General features: G+C 39.6%; 1 protein-coding gene across 4 annotated transcripts in view; it reads left to right on the top strand.

Annotated features, from left to right (window-relative positions):
- Nucleotides 1-7125: 7125 nt before the first annotated feature.
- neb (nebulin) overlaps nt 7126-19794 on the top strand; it is an 84054-nt gene continuing 71385 nt past the window's right edge. For all 4 annotated transcript variants that reach the window (XM_080456565.1, XM_080456564.1, XM_080456563.1 and 1 more), the window contains exons 1-11: nt 7126-7258; nt 7964-8043; nt 8343-8408; nt 13980-14099; nt 14386-14493; nt 14773-14877; nt 15165-15269; nt 16144-16248; nt 17053-17157; nt 18520-18624; nt 18863-18970. In XM_080456565.1, coding sequence (XP_080312691.1) covers nt 8364-8408; nt 13980-14099; nt 14386-14493; nt 14773-14877; nt 15165-15269; nt 16144-16248; nt 17053-17157; nt 18520-18624; nt 18863-18970 — 906 coding nt within the window. In that variant the 5' untranslated portion in view covers nt 7126-7258; nt 7964-8043; nt 8343-8363. The remainder of the gene's footprint in view (nt 7259-7963; nt 8044-8342; nt 8409-13979; nt 14100-14385; nt 14494-14772; nt 14878-15164; nt 15270-16143; nt 16249-17052; nt 17158-18519; nt 18625-18862; nt 18971-19794) is intronic.

The raw sequence follows: 19794 nt of genomic DNA, 5'->3' as shown, positions 1-19794 counted from the left end.
GGGGGGCAGAAGTGAGAGCAAGATAACTAGAAAGGAGCGTCCAGAAGCTACCATTCCCCCAAATGCAGTCTGCAGGCAGTGAGAGAATGGTGAGCTAGAGGAAAGTCTGGTGGCGTAAGGTTAATTGTGAGCAGTCAAAACAGCAACAGGATCCGATAGATGGTGAGCTTCTAGTTAGTGACAATCTAATCTCAAAACAGGTTTCCAGATTGATGATGTCACCAAACAAGAAATACCAGACACTTGTTTAGTTTATTTAGTCAATTTTACATTCTAGAGAACTTGTTTCTCTCAGGAACGATAACTGGAAAATGCATTTTCTCAAGGACTACAGTACAGTATCAGCTCTGTGCACCAGGGTAGTTTTATACCAGGAACTAATGGATGTTAATCATCTGTATTTTTGCTTTTTCTCGCACTTTCTACAATTGAAAGGAATTATGATAATTAATTATTGTTAAATATTGATATGATTGAAATTTCCTTCACATTAAATGTAGGGTAAGTAATAATTTGTGGTTAAAACCAAAAGTGTTAAAAAGCTAAAGCTCTATATTCTGCTAGTAAAAATTATAGAGTTGTTTGTTCAATAATGGGTCTCCCCGTTTCTCTGGCTCTTTAATAAACGGAAAATAAATGTTCCGTTGGGTTGCTAATTTCAGCCAATCAGGAGAGGGTACCTATTTATCGGCTTAAATCTGATAGTCTTCCAGTTGCGATTTTGTCTGTTAATTTATTTGTGTTATCACTTCAAATTTCACTTGTTTGTCCAGTATCTTTTACGAGTTCTTTCTCCTGATTGGATAAAATTGGTATCCAGACCTGAAAATGCATTTTCTGTTTACTAAAGAGCTGGAAAGGAAACCCATGTTACTGAACAAATCTTCTATAGCAATGATTGCAATCAGAAATTAGAATATAAAGCTATTTAAGACTTATTTTAACAAAAAATCTCTTACTGCACTTTTAATTTGAATAGGCTACTGTAGCTTTGATGAAGATGAGATTTTTGAGTTACTATTTTTCTCTATTCCATTCAGCTATATGAACCTCAATTTGATGTGCGTACATTTTAGACATGTTTATCTAAACTGCACTTAGTAGAACAACTATTTTTAACCAAGAGATGCCAAGTAGAGAAGTAATACTAAAGAATAAAAAAAAACACAAATCACCAAAGTTACTGTGGCTACTACCAGGCCTGGAATTTTGTCGTTTTAGGGGCAATGCCTCTTGGCCTTTGATGTTGTCCATTTTTTTAGGGCACTAAGGCCAAATGCCAGGGCAGGAAGGCCATCAATCCATTGCAAAGAATTAATTGAATTTAAGGGTTAAGGATGATTGTAAATGTAATATGTAGACTATCTGCAGTGAAATAAATAAATGATGGTATTTACAATCTGATCCATGCTCAGCCCTGCCCTGCACCAATCAAAGTCACTGGATTGGTTTAAAGAGGAAGTGAAGTGAGTGAATTGTTCACCCAGGGAAGTGAAGAATTCTAGCCTGGTTCCAGACGAATCTGCCTTTGCAAAATTGCATCGCACTTTAGCCCTCGGCACGCAGTGTGTCGTGTGATATTGTCTGGCTACGCGAGGCTAGAAGAATTCATAATCACAACTAAAGACACTGGAAAGAAAGAGACACTGGTGTCTACATATTGACAAGAAAGAGACAGCTGGGGCATTAAGGCCACTGTGGCCTCAGGGCAGGTACTTTTTTGTGGGGTACAAGGCCAAACTGTAGGGCAACGACGGCCATGGTCTTCGTGGCCTCCCTGAAATTCCTGCCCTGGCTACTACTGATATGACTTGCCAATAGTGTAGACAATTTAGCAAGTAGGCTACTTGATATTTTGGTAAATCTTTGTGTAAGGTATTGTGAAAATTGGTCATCTGATGAAGGCTGTTGAGCCATGGTCTTCAGATTCCATATCCACACCAATATGACTGGAGAGCCCATTGATAGACATTGTTGTGTCACTTCTCTCATAATTTCTCTCTGTCTCAGACTCCAACTAATTTCATTCATGACATGAGACAGTGAAGTATTTTTCTGTCAAGCTGTTGATATAGAGAAATACATTTTCATTCTGTGAAGTCAACCTCATATTTCACAGAACTAAAGTCACTGTTAACCTTATGACATCATGGCTCAATTTAGAGCTATAAAGGTCAGGGCAGGTGTTGGTGTGTGTGCTGATCTCTAGCATGGCTGTTTGGCAGTGATGGGCAGTAGCTACTGTAAGCTATAGCTTAACATTCCCCAGAAACACAAGAGAACTGGGCCTTTGATAAGTGGGCCTAGGGATAATTGTGTCCTCTTTTTTTTTGACAAAGTGGGCCTTGCGTAAATCTTGACATTAAGCACCAAGTTAATTTATTTATATTAAATATCTGTGTAACTTTTAGGCTATAGCTACTGTATGACTGTTTTGGACAGTGCAGACTTTTCTATTTATAAAACATTTCTATTGTATTTTATTAAAGTCTTCAATTCTTAGAACATTGCAATGACACAAATCAGGGCAGGCCTTGAAATCATTGTTTTATTTAATGGCCAATTCCTGCCCTAGTGGCCTGTCCCTAAAATGACAAAATTCCAGGCCTAAAATTCCAGGAAATAAACAACATCATTCAAGCCGCATGCATCATCCGTCTAACAGGTGCGTTGGTGGGGGGTTTAATTGTCATTACAGATCACACCTGCCAATTTGTTTACATAACTACGTGGTCCGTGTGAATCTTGTATAAACATTTAGATATTTTACTAAATACTGCAAAACTTCCAAAGGATTTGGTGACGAGAGCTAACAGCCAGTCATGTAGCGACGTTAGCTGTAGAATACAACTCTCGTAGACGTATTTATGATTCTGACGTTTTCAATCTACGAGAGTTGTAGGGTTCACCCCCCATGGACACAGGGACTTTCAGCACTATAACCCGTAGACACTCCAAACATGTACAAATTTAAAATAAAGGTGCTTACCCCCACACCCCAAATGTTAACTCCCGCTACGGGGTAGTAGTATAATGTAATAATCCATATCTTTCAATAAAGAAGTGTTTTAATGCCGTTTGTGTCCGAACGCAATTTTTTCACCCTCGTTTACTTCATGTTTACATTGAGTGTAATTCCGGGTTTCACCAGATGGGCGCGTCACTACCGCCCATTGGGAACTTCCGACAGAATCGGCCACAGACGGCATTAAAACACTTCTTTATTGAAAGATATGGATTATTACATTAAACTACTACCCCGTAGCCAGAGTTAACATTTGTGGCGTGGGGTTAAGCACCTTTATTTTCAATTTGTACATGTTTGGAGTGTCTACGGGTATAGTGCTGAAGGTCCCTGTGTCAATGGGGGGTGAACCCTACAACTCTCGTAGATTGAAAACGTCAGAATCATAAATACGTCTACGAGAGTTGTATTCTACAGCTAGAGTTGAGGTAAAAGTATTGAAAAGTACTTATAAGTACAGTATACGAGTAACTTTCCAGTCCACCACTGGCCTACACAGAGCCAAATTAATGACCCAGCATAGCTGTAATAATATCAGAGTAGTGAGCTAGGGGACACATTTTCATAACACAGCTGTTACTGTGTAGCTAATAACTAATAAAGCAATGAAGGCTATGTTGGCTAAATTATTTAACTGGAAGAAGAAGAAAAAAAAACTGTAGGCTACTGGCGAAATCAGAGCTAGTGTAGTAATGTTCATATTAGCCTACATTTTGGTACCAGTACCACATTCAGTAGCCACGTAGCCTGTACATTTGTTTGTTACTGAATAACATCTAACATAGGCCTACATTTTCCCAAAGATGTATTGTATTTTGACAGAGTCTGTCTGTCTGTCTGTCTGTCTGTCTGTCTGTCTGTCTGTCTGTCTGACTGACTGACTGACTGACTGACTGACTGTCTGTCTGTCTGTCTGTCTGTCTGTCTGTCTGTCTGTCTGTCTGTCTGTCTGTCTGTCTGACTGACTGACTGACTGACTGACTGTCTGTCTGTCTGTCTGTCTGTCTGTCTGTCTGTCTGTCTGTCTGTCTGTCTGTCTGTCTGTCTGTCTGTCTGTCTGACTGACTGACTGACTGACTGACTGACTGACAGTCTGTCTATTATTATGTATTCTTGACACAGCATCTTGTGTTCTAGGCAAAATGCAGTATGTATGTGTGCTAACAATGCACCTCATTGTTCAGAGAAGAGTAGAAATAGGTTTTTAAATGTAAAACGGAGAATGGGCACCTTTCTCCCCCAAAATTGTGCCCATTTCTAAACAAAAGAAATAAAGAAAAACAAAGAAAAATACCAGGCCCATATTCTCTTAAGTGTGCAGTCCTCCAGGTAAGTAGATTCAAATATGTATCCTACTTTAAGTAACTTTTGTGTAGCTACTTATTTTGAAAGAGAGCTTTAGCTCTCAGTTTTTATTTTATTTTATGAAGTTGCCTAACTAGCTAAGCTATTAGGCCTACTTAAATGTGTAATAGCTTGCAGTGGTGTAAAGAAACTGAGTATGTACTCAAGTTTGAGGTATGTTTACTTTACTGGAGTATTTACTTCTACTCCACTACATCTCAGAGGCAAATATTATACTTTTACTCCACTACAACTATTAGAAAACTTTAGTTACTAGTTACTTTGTAGATGTGGATTATTTTTGTAAAACATACATCAACCACTTCAGCCCCATTTCGGCCATTTGAAAATAGCCGATCTACAAGCTCACATTATGAGCTTGTAATGCAGATCTGCTATTTTCAAAAGATTTTTATACATTTGAAAACCTGTGAAATGGGACATTCTGCATTATGACTAGTTTCTACTTCTGGTACTTAAAGTACATTTGGATACCAATACTTTTGTAATTTCACTCGAGTAAATTATGAAATTCCGAACTTTTACTTGTAACAGAGTATTTCTACTTTGCAGTATTGATACTTTTACTTGTGATGTGAGTACTTTTTCCACCACTGAAATTAGCTTGCCATTGAACCTAGTGATCAGCTAATCACCTCCATTTAGCTCCCTGACCTCAGCAGCAATGGAGGGATTGTTTTCCGAGGTGTTTGTGGGACAACATCACTGACAGAATGGTCGCCTGTGTTTATGTTTTGGCTGTCTCCCTGCAGCTGTCAGATGGTGACTAAGCATCATGTACCGGCTGTAAGCTTCCCTCCTGGTGCCCTTGGCAATAGTTCTCCATCTAATGCTACAATCATTACAATTCTGTCACATCATGTAATATTTGAACTTATTCAAGTGTATTGGAATGGATGCCTCCATAGGCTACACACAATGTTCTGAACCCAAACAGACATCTTGAAATTGCTTAACCATGTTTACCCAGCAGTCAAAAACATATGGAACAAAGACAAACCTTGACATTTTGGTTAAGTTGTTAAATATAGCACATACCCTATTTATACGCTACTGTGTATCATGAAACTGATTAGAAATGACTGTAATGTATTTTCTGTTGATCAATACTACCATTCGAATATTTGAAATGCATTTACGCAAAATACAAAGGGGTCGAATTGTGAGGGTTTTTTCTTTCTTTCTTGCAATTCCCAATTTATTTCTCAGAATTCTTGGGTTTTTGTTTAGATTTCTTTCTTAAAATTGTGAGATAGGATAAAATAAAATAAAACTAAGATTTCTCGCTCTAGAAGGTGTTTATTAACAATTTGGTGACCTTGCTCATGAGGGCTAAGCAGCAGAGATTCAGTGCATCATGAACAGAACATAGATCTGGTATGTTACCACAACGTCAAAGCCTGAACTAAGGTGTCGTACGACAGAGTATAAATTAGGAGAGAGCTGTTGCTGTCAATCACGGTCCTGCAACCCCCGTTTCCTGGCGTGAGTGGTGGGAGGATAGACAACATGCCAGAGAGAGTGGCCGGCACATCAGTAGGTAATGTTCTACTTCATCCAAAAAGGGGTACATAATAAACTCAAAATGAGCATATCTAACATCTATACATGTTAGAAATGTACACTGAGCTGAGGCAATTTATGATGCCAATATAGCTGCCATTGTACCTCTACTGAAATAGTTCTCGATATATTTTTATATAGCTCAGAAAAGCCTGCTTTTATAACCCCCCCACCCCCGCCCCCAGACAGATGACTGTCATGCAGAGACTGCCAACAGCAGCAGTCTGCTTTGGGTCTTTGAAAAGCTTAACACTTGCTGTTGTGTTATTCATTCAAATTCCTCAAGTTGTAACATGTAACTTCCCCTTTCCACAAATGTTTTTAAAGCTATCTTTATTATCTTACATGAGAGGAAGCACCTATTTAGCATTCAACCATATCCATAGTTAACACTTTATCCTTGACAATTACTGGTAAAATACATTTTAAGTTTGAGTAAAGAGTAAAGGCTTCAATCAATATGCCAGGGAGTAGTAGAAGCCTGCTCTTAACAAAAATCGCAACAGTGAACTCATGAACTACTCTTCATAGCACTTAGACACCCAAAAGTGTGTCATAATGTATGTTCTCAAGTATCGCTCACGATCAAATGTCAAGAGTAGCCGAAGGTGCCTTCCTCATCTTTCAATAATTTAACTCATGATAACGTTGGTATGGTATTTGTGATTTTCTCAGGATGCAGTCACCTCTGGATCATCATAAGCAACTGTTTATTTGTAACTCATATTGTTTCATGAGACAGGTCAAATTATTTTATTCTTCCCTTCCTTGAATCCCACAGTGGCTCATTTCCATGCTGACCTGATTCCAGAGAGCAAATAGCTGTACCAGGGTCAGTTGACATGACCTCACCTCTATGCCTCTGGTATGGACAGCCCTGCCCACTGACTGATGAACTCTCAGTGTCCCTTTCTTTGATACACCTTCTCCCTGATATGCCTCTCCAAGCATTTGCATTTGTCATTGTTATCATTACAACCATTACCCACAATTCCACACTGGGTGGTACTGTGTGGAGAGCTCTCAACTGTACTGTTTTCTCAAGCTTCCCCCTATTTTGCCCCACTGCCTTCCTTATAACTGTACCACTGATGCATTCACCCCAACAGGTGCTCCTTTCTGAAGGGATCACTTAGGTATATTTAGATTTGGAAACCTGAGAATGCTGGGCTCTGATTGGCCACATGGACCACATGATAACCCGGGTAGAAATCGCAGCTGTGTGCTGTCTCCCAGGGTCTCTTCTGGAGGGAAGTTGGGTAGGCTTGGCGGCGCTTGGGAAACTCTTAAACTCTAAAGTGACTGGTAAGAAATTGAATGGAAATTAGCATACAAATCTCCATCTTATCTCAACTCTGCATGCCCTTCCATCTGCCTGGACTTCTATCTTTGATGTCCTCTTCTGGCGTCTGGATGCTGGGGAGACAGTTCTTTTGGGAATATGGAGTTTAAAGTTCTTTGCTGCACTTATTAAAGGAGTAACATTAACCCTGCTGGTCCAGAACTGCAAACCTCAAGCAAGATCAGCAATGGCCTACCGTGGGATACTTCTGAAATCTCGACACCTCAGTCTGTCCATTTGGTCCATCTTCCGGCCTCTTTTTTGTTTAACCTTTTATTGGGGGGTAAAAAAGCATCTTTTTCAAGTGAAGAGTTGGAATTCAAGTACTAAAAAAGGGTAGTTAGTATGCCATCCTATATTTAACCTTGCAGCCTCAGAAGGCATTGCATCTCCGTTAGCTAAACAAAGCCAACCAATCGGGCTGTGGCATTGGCTTACATGACAAATAGCTGGAGTGCTGTGGGGCAGCTGTCGCCTCGCTTCAGCCAGGAGGCACAGTTTTTGGGTGGGGTGGGGGCTATTGAGGGAGGTAGGCTGTCACACATTCAAAGCCTATTTGGCTTTTGGTGTCACACCTACCTTATCTGCCCTTCCGTATACCTGAGCCTTTTTAGATCGATAGCACAGTTGGTGCATTTGTATTGATACATTTCTTTTATTCTATCTAGGATTGAGGCAAATCAGAAAGTTGGAATATTTGTGTGGGATCCCAGTGGATTGCAAGTGACACTTCTGTACTGGAAATACGGTAAGGCATGCACAATGGTTGGAGGTTTATACGTCTGTGTTGTTGTTTTATTTTATTTTATATTGGCTGCATGTATCTCCACTCGTTTTAATTTGGTAGCTTGGGTTCAAGCATCCTAAAATATCTATGATAAAGATGTCCTCGAGGACTCAGTAGTGAGGCCTTGACTAGATCTAGTCCAGGCCTCACTACTGTATGTGAACTCCTCATCTCAGCTGATGTGGTGTCAGTATTCATTCCACTATACAAAGCACACTCTTATACAACCTTTAATGTATGAATGCCTGTGTTTTGTGTAGACCCTTTGAAACTGTCCCAAAATGGCGGACGAGGAATTTGATGAAGAATTTGAGGAAGAGGGAGAGGTAAGTGGATATGATTTCACAACACAGCATTGTTTTCATATTAATACATTCGTTTTAGTTCATTTTAAAGATAAGAAAGATGCTACAAATAATAATAATAGCATAGGTCCATCCTCTCAGACATAATGCTATAATTGATAACACTACTTTCATTAAAGGATTGTTTAAAGATAATTCCTCCTCACTATAGGACTATTTGTAATTCAGTTGTCGTGGTTTATTGTAATTAGTGATCCAGATACTCTAAATGCGATTCTGTGGGCTGAGGTTGTCTTCTTGCTGTGCAGGTTCCATGGCAGACCCTATGAATAGTTAAGTCAGTTATGATACGTAAGTCAGTTACGATACCCCCCAGTCAGCAGTTCAGCTGACCAGGCATCCAACGCTGCTGTTAGATCCTGTTTCAGATGGACACCTCCCTATGTGTTTTAGAGCCTGGATCACCCTTGACAGACAGCTGTAAATCAAAACTAGCTAACTACAAACCAAAATCAAAATATTTAAATGAATGAAGTATGGAGAGTGTCCCTTTGCATCAAGATTAATGAAATACCTATGAACTGATAGGTGGAGCATAGTGATGTAATGATTACACCACTGCAAGTGCAAAATATAGACACAGTCAGTGACATAAATTCATGCAGATTATACTGTATAGACCAGTGTTAACTATCTGTCAATCACCTACTGTATGATTGTGGTGTTAATGGTGGAAATTGATTTCTTGCAAGCCCCCACTTTCTTGAATTCTACCATTGTGATTTTTATGTTAAATAATAGGCCTTTTACACAAATTACCACAACTCGGTACTCTGACTTGAAGATGGACTTGTCCATAGCTTCCTCATGGATCAATCAAAAATAATATAGCAAACTTAATAACAGTTCAAACATCATTTTTGCTGTATTGTGTTTGGTTTATTGTGCAGCCCAAAAAAGAAATCAGAAATCACTTTCCCAACTTATAAAATAATTACTGGTGAATGTATATCCATGCTGTCTGTTAAAGATCTCCGTACTAGTGTGCAATGGAAGAGTGAAAGCAGAAGGCTAACAACGTAATCCCTTATTTCCTTGGGAAATAGGATTAAAGTTAGCCTGCTTGCTGATATCTTATAGGAAATGTCTTAAACTGAACCAAAAAACTATTGTAACATTTCAGACTGGCTGTATATGTCTTCTTTGACATTGGAGTTGCAGATACAAAAATATACTAATGTACAACCATTTTAGGGATAGCACCTGTTTTTTGCTCCCATATAACATATTAACCATCAAATCGATTTACTTTCTTTAATACAAAGATGTAAATCATTTGTCAGGGAGGACATCACATACATACAGAATTCCCACAAACCAATGCACTCTGATTTCACTATTACTTTCATCTATTCACTCTGGAGAACATTTGCATTGTCTTTATCTGAATAGTAAGGTGGCTTCTTATTTGATCTACAGAATGGGGAGAAACATATCGCTATTCATGCTACTGATGTAAATATACAGTACATATAAATACATAAACAATGCATACACAAGCATCTCTGTTATGTATCTGTTATGTTGTCATCACTGCTTCCATTCTATACATTTATTTTCCTCATTATCAACTTAGAAATTACTTCTTCCTCACCCTATTAATGGAAGACTTGCAAAGGACTGTTTCCATCAGTCAGACAAATTTAGAAGTGGACATCTACGGCAGACTGGCAGTGAGAGAGAGAGAGAGAGAGAGAGAGAGAGAAAGAGAGACACGTAGAGGCAAGTGAGACGAGCCACTGTGCTGTAAATCACACTCCCATAGCCTGGACTGGACTCTAATCCTAAACGTCACAGTAATAGAATGTGCTTAGGAGAGGTGGCTGCATGGAAAAAAAACACCTGCTGGGGAGGTAGCGAGAAGGAGAGAGAGGGCTGCACAGTAAAATCATGACTGTTAATTTAACTCTGAAAGTGTAAAAAAGTGAAAGGTGGCCGGTTAGACCCTTGGCTCACCCAGTTTTTCTGTCGAAGTGTCCCTGAGCAAGACGCTAAGACCCCTAACTGTGGTATTAATAGCGTCCACTGCTCTAGTTAGAATGGGTAAATGCAGAGGGTGAATTCCAGGTACATAGAAATGTATTGGGCAAATACCACCAAAACACATAATTGATTTATTATTATCATTATCATTATCATTATCATTACCCTTGTCATTATCATTATCATTATCATTATTATTATTATTATTATTATTATTATTATTATTATTATTAGTGTTCCTATAAGTATATGTGGTATGGTTCTTTCCTGTCTGATAGATCTAGATAATGAAGCCTCTTACAAATGTTGTTTAAAGCGTTTGAGATGTTCTTTCTCTCAGCTCTGGTTGATTGTACTGCACTGAGTTGTACCAGACTATAGATTTGCATAGGTCTTCTAGTAATATCTCGGTGGTCCGGGCTCAAACTTTGGTGTTGAGCATACTATAGCTTGATTAATGCTGCCATTTCATTCATTTTGAGTGGTGAATGGCATGCATCACCATAAGGTCACAGCGGAGGTCACTGTAATTTAGGCACTGTTAAAGTTAGTTACATGCTATTCAGGGAATAGATCTATGGCTGTGTGTGGGAATGTTAGTTAATGTACTGTGTTGACTGATAGAAAAGATCAGTATTAAACCCATGGGAACCTTTGTGTGAACAGACATAGATAGATTATTAAAGGTTTATAAATTATTGGTTGGTACAGTGTACCACTAGATTCATTACAATGAACCCTTTAACAAGTAATTGGAATAGCAATGAAGCCATGGGACTGCTTAGGGGTTCAAAGGGTTAAAGGGTTCTTTACACCAAGGATATTATAAGCTTCTCTATCCCTGCTGGGATACGGGCTTTAATTACACTGAAGCCTAATTCAGAGCATATTCTCCTCAGTATATTTGAAAGTCATTTAGAGTTACTGCGAGTGAACCTTTTACGTCAGAACCTTTTATTAGAGGACTGCTGTACTGTACAGTACAGTACGCTGTGTAATTAGTCTGTTTTTAGGTTGGCATTTGTCAGAATGTACAGTATGCAACTAATATTGTAGAAATACAGAATACAGCAATCATACTGTATGTCAGCTGAGGTTGTAAGTATGCAGGTTTAAGAACTGGTGCCAGAGCTGGGGAAAAATCAACCTCAATCCAAAACCACTGCTGTTTCTCCCAGTACCTTTACTAGCAGTTGTGTACATTTGTAGGTAACTTACACAAGTTCAAGTTACACAAGTTCTTCTGGCGGTGCCTCTGCTGGCGCTGCCCAGGGTAACCTCAAGGTAAAACACCATCTCCCAAAGGCCAGCAAGTAAAACAAAACAGTGTAGAATTTACTCTTTCGATGTCTAGCTGTTGACATTTCTGTCACCTTGTCGTCTTGTCTGCATGCCCTGGAGTCTAACCAATTGACTAGCTACAGTATTTGACTGTATTTTTATGTGCCCTATTTATGTGAGCACCCAAAAGAAGATGGCTGCCTTTATGGCTACAAAGGAAATGGCTGACTTGTATCTTGTTATTGTTGACGTTTGCTGCTTTATGTGCTCATCGCTACTTTATAGGCCTTATACTCTGCTCCTTAAGATTTCTTGTATGTCTTCATCATACTATGTAATCCAAATGTCCTTGTGTCCTATACCTCTTCTGTAACATAGTTGTAATTCCCATCCCATTAACTTGCTTATAACCGAGCATTACTGCTTCATTCATTCCCCATACCCATATATTGCTTCTAGTCATTGCTATGAGTGCTTAAAGGTAAGTAAAGTGGCTGTAGTTTTATTGTACTGTGGGCTAAAATGTCAAATCCTGGTAGAGTTCTTCAGATTCCTACATACAAATAAAATGCTCTGCATTCAAGCCAACAATTAGCATTTATTGAAGTCACTGCATACTTGGCAAATTCTGTGTTTCGTTATTGGTCTCTTCTCCTCATCTGTTTCACAAGGCTATGGTACACAGTAAAATCCTGAGTGTTAATTTAACTCTGAGAGTATTCAAAAGAAAAAACAGCAACCACACACTCACTAACTCTGTATGAAACCATTTTATTGCAAGCTTTCGGTTGTGCGTTTTGTAAGTACATTATTGTAAATCAGTTACATTTATTGATGTTTCCTGTCTCGTTAGACACAGGTGTCTTGCATTGGCTATCAAGTGATGACACTGCATGCTCAACTCGTGTACTGCTGAAAGAATTTGCTTGTGTTTGTATGCCTGAAGAAGGTCACACAATCAAAAGCTTGCAATAAAATGTGGTGATCAGAATAAGCAGAGTATTAAAGCACGAACTCTAGTCAACAAACCACAAAGTAAGTGGTCACATAAGTAGAGTGCAGAGAGAACAATGTAATGCTTCAAAGAAACTAGGATGCCAGGTAAACAATGAACCTAGCATCTATCCAAATAGAATGCTCTAAATAACATTCTTAACATTTGTGGTCAAGAAAGACAAATCTAAGTAGCAAAAATATGAGAACAAATGACCAAAATCTATTTGCATTGTAAACTAGCATCTGTCAAAAAAGAAAGAAATAAGAGATACAAAGCTGGAAGGGAGTTGAAGCTTTAATCCGTAATTCTTTTCCTATCCAGGAATCGAACAAGGGTCTTCCACGCAAAATACCAAATTTCTACGACTCATCCAAGAGGCAAACCCACTTGGCAAGGCACATAAAGGGATATTTCTCTTTCAAACAAGTTTGTGGTAATTTTAACGTCTACTCTGGCTTTTGTGAGCACCCCAGACATTTTTTAAGTTGCTTGATTCAGTATTTAGATATTTGATATTGATTTTATCCATTATAGATTCATCAAAAACACCTGTCCTTGGTTCTGGTGACTCATACTGCCCTCCTAATACGTGAGAGGGCCGTGCTTTTCAATTACTTTTATCATTTATTTTATTTTTGTATTACATTTTTTTCATTTCCCCCCAAAATTATGAAAAATAAATGAAAAGGGTTATTGATAAACCTCACACATTAGTAGGGTAATATCAGTCACCAGAACCAAGGACGGGTGTTTTTGATGAATCTATCATGGTTAAAATGGAGTTTGAAGTTACAATGGGTTTGTATAGGAAGGGGGCGTGTCTGATAAAATTAATTTCAAATATCTAAATACTGAATCAAGCAACTTAAAAACTGTCTGGGGTGCTCACAAAAGCCAGAGTAGACGTTAAAATGACCCCAAACATGTTTGAAAGTGAAATAGCCCTTTAAGAGCTTCAGGCAGTACTACTTGCCTCACACGTGTGTCCTACCTGACACCAGGTGCTAAATGTCTCATTGGAAGAGTACGGACACTACCTCCAACTCTGCAGATATTGTATTAGTATATTGTATTAGCATACTCTACCACACATTTGGTCAAAAATCATGTTTTATTCATTAAAATTAGTTCTTGATTGCAGCTTTAAATGAACACTCAGGATTTTACAGTGTAGGCTACTCTTGCTTTGCCTGCTGAAAGTGGTTTTGTGGGACCACTGGTCATTGTATCAGGAATGGTAGTTAATTGCATTTCCCTCTGCTCTCCCACAGTCTGGCGCTGGCTCTGGCTTGGAGGTCAGGAAAGTTAGGAAGAAGGTCAAGGTGGATACTTCCAAGTTCATGACCCCTTACTTGGCTCAGGCCACCAAGATGCTGGAGCAGTACAGCCACGTAAGCAACAGGAGTTTTACACTACAGTCCATATTGTTTTACATTTACAGTACAATATTTTAACCACTTAAACTCTTACTTGGTCCCCTATTTTTTTCCTCTAAAATATCTTGGCAGAAAATAGCCAATCTACAGGCTCACAATGTACCGTCACAATGCGAAGTGTTGTGAGCTTGTATGTCTGCTATTTTTGCTGAATGTTCACCCCAGAATAGGGATTCTAGGGCTCATGTGGTTAAAATATCTTTCCTAACTCTTTTGAATGTGTATACATACTCCCCAACAGAATGTGTATCGTAAGGCCTATGACCTGTCCAGGGGGACGCCACCTGCTTTATGTACTGATACCCCTGAGATGATACGCATCAGGAAGGCTCAACAGCAGCTGAGTGAGGTACTAACTTCCATGCTTTTATTTATCCCATTCAAGTACTAATTTGAGTCATTTGAATAAAATTGTATCAAGTCATAATATTTAGTCAAGCAGTAATATTTGAAGGTATTCTTGTAAATTGGTCACTGCTATAAAAAAAAGTGGTAAGGCTGAAAAAAAAGCATGCCTGGTCAGCAAAATAAATTGATAAATAAATGCCTTAAAAAAACATAGATATCCTGCATTGTTTTTCAAAGATAGAAATATAATGGAATAATGATGTATATTATCGTCCACCAGGTGAAATACCGCATGGAGGGCAACAAGGCCAAGACAACCAGCTTGTACGGCGGCGATGCTAGAGACATCGTGCATGTCAAGCATGTGAATGAATTGATCAGCAAGGTGAGTGCCCTGAAAGTGATCGCATACACTGCAAAATCTTGAGTGTCAATTTATCTCTGAAAGTGGGCCCATTTTTACACTCTCAGAGTTGTTTGACATGGGACCCCCAGGCCCCCTCCTTTTTTCCCTCTACGCCAAATATCTTTGTTGGACATAGCTCACATTGTGAGCTTGTAGATCTGCTATTTTCAATGAATGTTCATTAATAGGGTTCATGTGGTTAAAGAGCTAAACTGCTCAGTGCTGGGCATGGTATTGACTGCTCTGGGTTCTTTCCCTTCCTCTAGGTTCTGTACAGACAGAAGTGGGATGAGATTAAGGACAGGTATCTGCTGCCCCCTGATGCGCCTGAACTGGTTCTGGCTGTAAGGAACGCCAGGAACTACAGCAAGGTAAACATGGTCTGCCGTTCAAACAGGACAGTGAGCGTACACTGTTTTATCAGTGTGTGTGCTCTGGGTTCAATTTGTTGGTCAGTCTGAGGAAGGCTCAAGCCGAAACGTGTCTGTCTGTAGCTGCCCGTGCCAAAAAAATCAAGCTAAGGACTTAAAGTGAGTGCTGGTGATCTTTTGATTTAGTTTAATTCTCTTTGAACCTGCACCCGGTAAAAGAGATAGCACCATTTCTGTCTACTCCCTCTGTGTCTCAGAGGAGGGCTGTGGATAGTTCAGAACACCTGCCTACCAGTGACATCATCCGTAGACAGTTTTGGTCATTTCTAACAAGATTTCAAACTTTTATTTTTATTTTTATTAATGCAAGAACAATGGCTTCTATTTCAGTACGCTAACTTTCCAGGAAGAGTAAGGCTGTAGTTGTTTCTATAATTTGGAATCCCCATTGATGATGTCATTGATAGGCAAGTTTCTGAACTGTCCATTGCCCACCAATGAGACGGAAAGCAGATGGAAAATGTGCCATGTTATAATGAGCATTAGTGAGGAACAAGTATAGGAAGATAAATGGGTGAAGTGCTCCTTTAACATAGATTTTTCAATTAAACTGATGTTATCAAACATATCAGACAGTCTAACAAAAGGAAATGCATGCATTTACTTCAGTCTGACCAGAGGCAGGGATAAAAACATATTCGCACCGGTGATAAAAAATGCCCATAGGGGGATAATATCAAAAGCAGAGGCATATGAGACATATAATTACTGCATGTTATTTTAATATATGTGATATGCCCATGAAATGGCTCCTGCGCTTGATTTGATTTGATCTAATTCAAAAAATTCTAACTCATGGCTACTTTGTTTTCAGAAACTGTACACGGAGGACTGGGATTATGATAAGACCATGAACTTGCCCTACTCTGACAGTCCTGAGCTGCGCAGGGTGGCCAAGGCTCAGGAGGTCATCAGTGACGTAAGTGGACCAACACTTCTCAACTACTTGTCTAATCTAGACTAGAGGATATGAGAAACATGTATTCTGACCAAAAATAATGCATACTGTATCACACCCTTTCTGCCCTGAGTCCCAAGTTCAATGTTCTTTTTGCTTCATGGAAGCATACAATATGGAAGTATGTACTGTACCGCCCTCTAGAATAGCGATTAGGTTCTTGGAATCTGAACAACCCCACCTGTTTCTGTCACTAAACAGGTACTGTGTCTTCTACCATACCCTACCCCTGTGCTGGGACAGTGCAAACACAGTGTGGAGTAGGGATATGGGAAGCAAGACTGCTATACAACATTCAGTTACAATATAAGATTCTGTTTCTCGCTGACACTATGCATGGTTATAAGTCATAAGTGGCTCAGGACTCGAACCCGCGGCATTAGAGCCGATATGTGGTATGCGCCTTAACCGCTAGGCCAGCGGTGCCCCAAAAATCCCAATGTTATTTTTAACAGGAAATTAAAATCATCAACCCAAACTCTGTCTCTCACTCAACCCCCCCTCTCTCTCTCTCTCTCTCTCTCTCTCTCTCTCTCTCTCTCTCTCTCTCTCTCTCTCTCTCTCTCTCTCTCCTGACAACAATTCAATTTCATATTTTGGATGATGTGGGGAACCCACTGATCCAATTAGATGACATCGGAGTGAGGTGTGGAAATGTTTCATGTGTCACGGGCTGCGTGCACTCAGGTCAGCTATTGATCTGGAATAATTAACTAGTGTCAGTAAATCTCGCCCCCTTTCCCTCTTCCACTGTGTCCCCTGCAGATTCACTACAAGAAGGGTCATGACCAGCGCAAAGCCAAGTACACCTCCCTGGCTGACTCTCCTGAGATGGAGCTGGCCAGAAAGGTGTTCAAACAGCGCAGTGATGTAAGTGCCTGATTCTCAACACTGTACATATTGATGAAAATACAGTATAGACTAAACTAGTGAGATCGTATGACTTGTGCACAAAGAAAGGGATACAAATAAAAAGATAAAAGTTAATTCTGTCATAGCCACTAGTAGATCTGCTATATTTGCTATGTTCAGATTTTTTGGGGAAAATGTTCACATTTAATGGCATGGCCAAAATAGGGACGCCTGGTTGAAAGTGGTTCATTACTGGTTAATTTGTGGATGTTAGCTTTCACTCAACCAAAACTATGATGGATATTGTACGTCCACTGATGCCCCCCCCCCCCCCCCCCCACTCAAGGGTCCGATCATCCCCAGGAGACTGATAGGAATAACTGAACACCTGCTCTATGGTATTATTGGAGAGAGACATTCTAGGCTGGCAGAGAGAGTCCAAGTCCTAATGATAGCAGTAAATTACAGGAATACCTGTTGACCACCAAACGTCTCTCATCACATAGATATGGACAATCCTAATAAAGTTTTCCTTGTTTATCTGAGCTTAACACAGCACTGGGTGGCAAAAGGAACTTTCTTTTGTTATGCATGTAATAATGCTTGGGAAAGAAAATACACTCGTCCACACCAGTGCACACCAGGACACTTACATAGTACATACATACTGTAGGCACTCTTATTCATGATTTAAAGACAAAAAAGCTAAATTGTTATCTTATTGTTATCCAGCCACCTTAATAGAAGAAGGCCTATGTTGTTTATCCATGTGCCTTCTTCTAGCACACCATTGTGCAATTGCCTCAACACACTATGCACACATAAAAGCATGCCATGGCCAATAAACTACATTTCATGTTTGCAACTTTAAAATGTTCCATACGCTTTGTATTTGTATGAAACTACATCATTGCGCCATTAGTGCTCCTACGGGATATGCGTCACATTTTTCCAGTTACACAGCGCATGCGTGGACGAACTCTAGTATTAATTATTAGCCTTGTGTCAGGGCTCTGAGGATGGCAATGTCGGTCTGTCCAACAGTTTGGAACCAAACAAGATATCAATCTACTGGCAGCAGGATTGTCATGAAACTTGCTAAGCGCATTCGTGCTCTCTCCTTCCTGGAGGATGAACCGTAACCATTTGAGTGACGCCATGACCTTTCCTTTAGCGCAACCCTCATTTCAAGATGTCAACTTTGCACACAAGATATTTCATAATCTAATAGGTAGATTCCAGGATGAACTCTACTGATTTTGGTGACCCCAAGATCTTTCCTCTAGTGCTACACTTAGGCTAAGAACTTGTTGACTCTTTGTCATGTAATGCTTATTGTTACTAGTATTATTATTTATTATTATTGCATCTCCCCTGCAGCTCAAGTACAAGGAGGACTACAATAAGAATGTGAAGGGCCAGTGGTGCGAGACCCCCTACTTTGACGTGGCCACTGCCAGGGTGGCGATGGAGAACCTCAGCAATGTAAGAACATTACCTACCTTCTTGTCACATCCTGTTCACCACTTAAGCCCTGTATACTTTGTCTTACAATGAACAGCAAAAAGGGCGTATCTGCAATCTCGCAAGGCGTCGCGTTGCGACACATTGTGAGCTTGTAGATCGGCTATGTTTGCTATATTTTTGTAACAATGCCAGGTTTAAATTGGATAAGTGTTTTTTCTTCGTTTATGCCTTAACCACTGCCCTCATTCGTTCACAGAGGCTCTACACGAAAAAATGGGATAAGACGAAAAGCCGCATTAATTTCATGCAAAATGAGACTCCTGTTTACGATTCAAACAAGAAGGCTCGTATAGCTATTAGCCAAGTGAGTACCACCAGCAATCACCAATACCACGCACACGCACGCACACGCACACACACACACACACACACACACACACACACACACACACACACACACACACATTTCTATAATTGTGAGAATATCAATATTTCCGGACAGTGATCTTATGAATGCCATTTTAGTTGTCAGTTTATTTTTGCCATTTTTAAACCTTAACCCTAAAGCCAGCTACCAACACCAGCTACCAACAAATCAGGCCAACCCTAACCCCTAAACCTAACCTCTAACGTCTAATCCACCCTAAGCCCAACCCGAATCTTTTCCTAATTGTAAATCTAAATCTAAAAATATTTTTTAACGATAAAAAAAAATCTCTTCTTCACAATGTCTGTTTCTCAATTTCGTCTACACTTGTGTACAGACACACAAGTACAGTAATACAACCACACACACACATACACGCACACCTACATGGTCAAAAGGCATGACTTTGCTTTTATAGATTTTTTCTCATGCGAAACATGTATTAGAAAGTTGAGCTGTACCTCATTTTGTTCTTATGAATTAGTGTATGCTAGTATAGTTGCAGCTACACTCTAGGCCACCCACCCATCCACATACAATGCGGTTATTCGTCATTTGACGCATCAGTCATAATTATTTAAAATATTACATTACAGTAGATGTAATCTCTCAAGAACAGATTCTGCTCAGTAAAAAACAGCAGAGGGCGCTGTTTTTCCTTTTTTATTTGGCGATGGGTTCCCAGATTGCAGTAGATGTGATGTGACTCATTGTTTCTCACTGTTTTCTCAAACAGCGGCCCATGGAACACTAGTGGTTCA

This window comes from Gymnoscopelus braueri (genome assembly GCF_963280865.1).
Source record: "Gymnoscopelus braueri genome assembly, chromosome: 18".
Classification (NCBI taxonomy): domain Eukaryota; kingdom Metazoa; phylum Chordata; class Actinopteri; order Myctophiformes; family Myctophidae; genus Gymnoscopelus; species Gymnoscopelus braueri.
The sequence above is the reverse complement of the archived record's forward strand: the minus strand, read 5'-3'. Positions and strand labels throughout refer to the sequence as shown.